At 42.5% G+C, this 5,811-nt stretch overlaps 1 protein-coding gene across 1 annotated transcript in view; it reads right to left on the bottom strand.

Moving 5' to 3' along the window:
• Positions 1–5,811, bottom strand: part of PRKG2 (protein kinase, cGMP-dependent, type II) — an 85,315-nt gene that overhangs the window by 40,969 nt on the left and 38,535 nt on the right. Inside the window, exons 7-8 of the mRNA XM_012647143.1 lie at positions 4,746–4,835; positions 3,253–3,394 (exon numbers count right to left, since the gene is read on the bottom strand). Of these exons, the coding sequence (XP_012502597.1) occupies positions 3,253–3,394; positions 4,746–4,835 (232 nt within the window). The remainder of the gene's footprint in view (positions 1–3,252; positions 3,395–4,745; positions 4,836–5,811) is intronic.

Below are 5,811 nucleotides of genomic sequence, written 5' to 3' on the forward strand. Positions count from 1 at the left end.
TTTTTGTTGCTCTCCAATGTCTTCACGTATGTTTATACATTTGTTATAATTAATCCCATCAAAAGGATAGTCAAATGCAAGCTACTACACCATTAATAAAAACTTCCATTGCATATTTAATTTCAATTATTATATTCTTAATTTCTTAATAACTGCTTTACTTGTTTTTTCCAACACTGTTGTATCTTTTTGAAGAATCTCTTATCTTTACTCATTTTTTATCCCTCTCTCAGTTTTAAAACACATTAGATGTATTTATTTTACATTCTGTATCTGATTAGTCCGATATACGACACACTTATGTGGCTGATTCTGCTTGTTCTGTTTCTGGCAACTAATGCTTATGGCAGCTTTTTTCCTTAAACATTTATTTCATTTTTTAAAATGTGAGCTCGTGTTCCCTGGAACTTTATCTCCAGCAGTTCTTTGTGTCCTGATTTGAGAACAGATTCTTCCAGAGAGAATATGCATCCATTCTTGGGAACTTGGCCATGCTACCAACATGGATTCATGTTCATTTAAATTCTTGCTTGGATTTTTCCAACCATGTTAGACTGGGCACCAAACTCCATTAAGACCAGCCTGTGGCCAGGAATTCTTAGAAAAGAGTTTTTTTGTTCTTCTACCAAGAGCCAGTAATGAGAAAAGCATGTTTCCTTGCATTTACTCCGTCATTACAAATTTAAAATTTTTTTCTTGTTTTCTATTTCTCCGAGAGTTTAATCTATGTGGTGCCCAGCCTTATGTGATGTTGTCTGATTCAACTGCCCACGCTGCTCAGATCCAAAGCTTGGTCTCCTGTGTTTGCAGGGCACAACTACTAAAATAAGACCTCTAGGCCACCTGCGATTGCTGGGTGCACACAAGTTGGCAGCTTCAGGGTTTGATTTTCACCAGACGCTAATGCTCACGCTTGGTTCCCAGCCCCAGAGGAATTCCCACGCTGTCTCAGCCATGCATTTGATATTGCTTTTCACGTTCCATTCAGTGGACACTTTGTAGCGAGAGGATTTCAGGATACCTAGTTTAATATATAGCTAGAAGTGGAAATATTCAGCATTTACTTTTTAATTGCTAAAGACTGTAGTTCTTACTCTTCATTTAGCTGGTTGGCAAATAAATTAGCAGGATGGATAACAATGGCTAACAGGAAAGTTTTTTATTTATTTATTTGGAGACAAAGTCTCACTCTGTCACCCAGGCTGGAGTGCCGGGGCACAATCGTAGCTCACTGAAGCCTCGAACTCAAGGGGTCTTCCTACCTCTGTCTCCCGAGTAGCTGGGACTACAGGCATGCACCACTGCGTAAGGCTAAATTGTTTTATTTTTTGTAGAAATGGGGGGGTCTCATTAAGTTGCCTTGGCTGGTCTCGAACTCCTGGCCTCAATCGATCCTCCCACTTCGGCCTCCCAAATTGCTGGGATTACAGGTGTGAGCCACCGCGCCCGGCTGAAAGTTATAAGCATTGACCTCCGTGTTTATAAACACAGAATATGCTATCTGATGTTTTTTTTTAAATAGCGATGAGAAGGAAGAGATGAATCTAATGAACTGTCTGCATCTCTCACGATGCTTCTACTTCCATAGCGCTCCAAAGGGTTTCCTTAAAGAGCTCTGAGAAGCACAGCCAAGGCAGGAACTGTGAAGAGAAGTGATTGAGGCCTCGTGCTGGTGCCCCACCAGCTCTCAAAGCTGTCTTTCATGGGTAAAATAAAGCTTGGATCCATCAAAATGTTTCCTGCAAGTTCTCCAGATTTCACATAAAAGGGCTTTCATTTGACTCCTTCACCGCGGAGAGAAATCTCTTAGCAATCACACATAGTGAATCTGATTCCTACGTCTAAAGCACACAACTCTACCACGTAGATGATAAAATCGATTTTATAGACTGGTAAATAGGTTAACTGTAAAAGCTTTAGCGTGGTAGCTCCACACATCGTAACTGCTGACATGGTGGCTATTCTTATTTCCTTATATAAAAGTTCTGAGGTGAGAAACTTTTAATATCTTTGTAAGTATCGAGTTCAGAGATGGTTTAATATCCTTGAAGCATAATATTATCAAAATGGACGCAGGGAAACTCAGCCTGGGTTCCTCATCCTCGCGGGGTTCCCTGCCGAGGTCTGAAGGGACTTGTTTTTTCCTCAGTGATAACTGTCCAGTTTTATTACAGTTTCTCACTGAAAGCAGTTTATGTGGCTCATGGCATTTCTTTCTGTAGTGTGGCATGCCAGGGAACTCAGAGGCATCAGTGGGTTACAAAGATGGACAGCAGGAAAATCTGTCCTCAGGGAGCCTTTCGTCCGGTGATGTGATTCCCAACCTTGGTTGCACGGTAGAACCACCTTGAAAGATTTCAGAAAAGCTACCAACGTTTACAAGTTTATCTTCTCTCTTTCTACAGACAGTGGATATCTTGGGCAGGAGTTATACTATCATCTCTCGTTATTCCTTTTGTTTTTTGAGAGAGAGAGAGAGGGTCTCACCCTGTCACCCAGACTAGAGTGGAATGGCACAATCAGAACTCACTGCAGCCTTGCACCCCTGGGCTCCAGTGATCCTCCTGCCTCAGCCTCCCAAGTAGCTAGGACTACAGGCGAGCGCAACTGCACACAGCTATTTTTTTTTTTTTTTATTTTTGTAGAGATAGGGTCTCACTATGTTGCCCAGGCTGGTCTTAAAGTCCTGGCCTCAAGCAATCCTTCTGCCTTGGCCTCCCAAAATACTAAGATAACAGGTGTGAGCCGCCGCATCTGGCCTCCTTATTCCTTACAGACATTTCCCATCTGTAGCAAGAATCAACTAAAACCTAAGGGCAAGGTATAAAAACTTACCTACCGGGTACAATGTATACTTTTCTGGTGATGGGCACACTAAGAGTCCCGACTTCTGCATTATACAATTCAGCCATGTAACAAGAACACTTGTACCCCCTAATATTTTGAAATAAAAATTATTTTTAAAATTACTGAGCAAAAATAATTTAAAAATCCAATTTGAAAGGCATTCTATTCTGTGAATCTTCAGTAGGACTCTCACATAGGATTGAAACATTAAATTCTTAGGTCAAAAAGAATGTACTCATCACATTGCTCCCTGCATTAAGTGTACCAGTTTCCAAGACCATACCCTCCAAAGTGAAAATAACAGCTGTACCAAAATTAAAAAGAAAATTGAAAATTGCAATTATAGCACAACGTTTTGGAGGGGAATGTCTCCTATGATACTATAAGCGAGAGAACTTGTCTTACCAATTTGAGGTAACCCTCAGCATCTAGAATTAAGTTTTCTGGCTTCAGGTCTCTGTAGATGATACCTAGTCGGTGCAGGTAATCGAATGCTTCTGTCACGCAAGCGACGCAGAATTTGGAGGTGGGTTCGTCGAAGCTGCCTCTGCAATGAAATCATTTCCTCTCTTAACACTCTGGCTGCACATCTGTGGTGCTGTTCTAGGCATCAATTATGGTCATGATAAATTTATGCACATCAATATCTTGCAGGACATCGACACGAAAATGTATTTTACACTGCCTGTGAATTAAGCTGTTCGCTGATCATAAAGCAGTTCAGGAGAATTCTCAATGCAAACACAAACTACTTCACTAAAATCAAAATGTCGACATCCAAACAATCATTTCTGGTAATCACACACGAACGTACAAAATAGAAAAATAAAGCAAAGGCTTTTTTAGATATCGATCACACTCTAGAGGAAATGCAACTATTATTTCAGTGGACGGCGTGGACCAGACTTTTGTAATTTATTGCTTGACTAAAAAACGACTCGAGTGACTATTTTAATTTCCTGTTTGTATAGCATGTAACAGCGACCCAGGTAGAAACGGGGCCATAACTCTTTCCTGTTCGGTGGCCCCCTGATCTTTGATTAGAGTTCCTTCGGTCAGCGCTGTATGTATTTTTTGTGCTAAATTTTTTTTACTGTTCTCAGCCTCAGGATTCATACCTGTAAAATGGGTTTGCTACTTACTTACCAGGGTTGTTTCCAGGATTAAGCACAGTGCCTACCAGGTAGTGGGAACTCCTTTTTCTAAAAGGATTTAGATTGTCTAAAGAGATCTGCCTATTGCAGCAAAGAGGGAAGAGACTAACGCTTTTGCAGGTCTCATGAAGGTCTCCTCACCCTCCCAGCTTCCCCCGATTTGAGTCCATCCGACAAAACGTTCCTAAAAACACATTTATCTTCTACTCAGATGTTCAGTGCTCTTTTCTTGCCTGGGTCAGTGATTTCCAACCATAAGTCTAGATTAACGCTTCCTGAGAAGCATTTAAAAAATCATTTATTGGATGCCATCCCAGATAAAATGAATCATAACCTCTGGCGCCGGGGCCCAGCATTTTTACTTTGTGAAAACTCCGCACGTGATTGCAGCATGCAGCGGGGCCGAGAAACAGCGGCGCTGGCATCGGTGTGGCATTAACTTCCCCATACGAGCTGTGTGACGTTGGATAATTCACACCCTCTCTTAGCCTGGGATTCTTTAATCCTTAAAATAGGCATGTTAATAACTACTTTACAGTGTGTGTAGGATATTATTGTAATTTAGCTAAGAAAATATTACTATTATAGTAGCATTTTATTGAATCAAGTGATACTTTCTTATAGTCATTTCCTACTGATTTCCTTCCTGCCTCCTTAAATGATCACGAATGCAGCATCCTCTAGACCACAGACGAGCAGACACAGTGTACAAAAAGCTGTCGCGTAGAAACTCTTTCTCGTTACCTGTCCCTCAGTATACTCCACAGCTCTCCACCTAGGCAGGCCTCCAGAAGCATATACACGTACTTATTGTCCTTGAAAGTACGATATAATCTGTGAAGACAGATAAAAACACGGTTATTATTAGAAATCCAGTTTTAAAACCTTTTTAAAGTTGCTTAAGACGATAATCATAACATCCTGGACATCAACCCTCATCGCAATACAAATATCCTACAGCCACGCTGGGCTTCTTGCCAAATTCTCTTTGCTCCTTCCTGCTGCCTTGCTTTGCTCATGAGAATTCTTTTACTTAGACTGCCCTCCCTCCACCCACGGACTGAACTTCTCAATCTCAGTTTCGCTATAAAGCTGCATCCATTCTTCAAGGTCAAACTCCAAGGCTGCTTTCTTAATAAGGCAGCTCATTATCCTACCAACCACCTATGGCCTCTCCTTCCTCCAAAAAGCCAGAGACCTCTGCTTGCATCACCTTCCAGATCTTTCTTGCATAACAGTTATTCATGCCCAGGTCTTATGTCCCCTAGTTGGTTAAGTGATGTTGGATTTCCTTGGAGACAGACTCCGAGACCGAGATTCGTAAGCATGAGATTAGTGGGGAGTGTACGTGGGAACATCTGCGGGGGAGGAAGGAAGCAGATTTGGGCAGAGGGAGATTGGAGCTACGATCTGGTTTCAACAAAAGCCTCAACTCCAAGGGGCTCTACAGTCGTAAGATGCAAGACGTCCCTGAAGACAGAGTATAATGCCGGGCAAGGTGGTTCTCTTCGCCTGAGAATAATGCCCAGGGAAAGACTGAGCTAGAGCCCTCCACACTCTCAGCAGCAGGGGCGGTGGGGGGCAGGGAGTGGGGAATGGCAGCCTCCGTCCTGAAATAGGACCTGCACAAGGCACCGTGTTTCAACATTGGGTGAAAGCAGTTTCTAGGTCTTAACCATCAAGAGACCCCTCTTACTCCCTAGCGCCGTGCCCAGGATAAAGCAGACAGTAGGGCAGCTATCTCATGCACAAAGGAAGCAACCTGGGCAAGCGGTTCAGCAGGTGGGCTCTGGAACCAAACCACGCAGGC

Source organism: Propithecus coquereli, unplaced genomic scaffold, assembly GCF_000956105.1.
Source record: "Propithecus coquereli isolate 6110/MARCELLA unplaced genomic scaffold, Pcoq_1.0 Scaffold26, whole genome shotgun sequence".
Classification (NCBI taxonomy): Eukaryota; Metazoa; Chordata; class Mammalia; order Primates; family Indriidae; genus Propithecus; species Propithecus coquereli.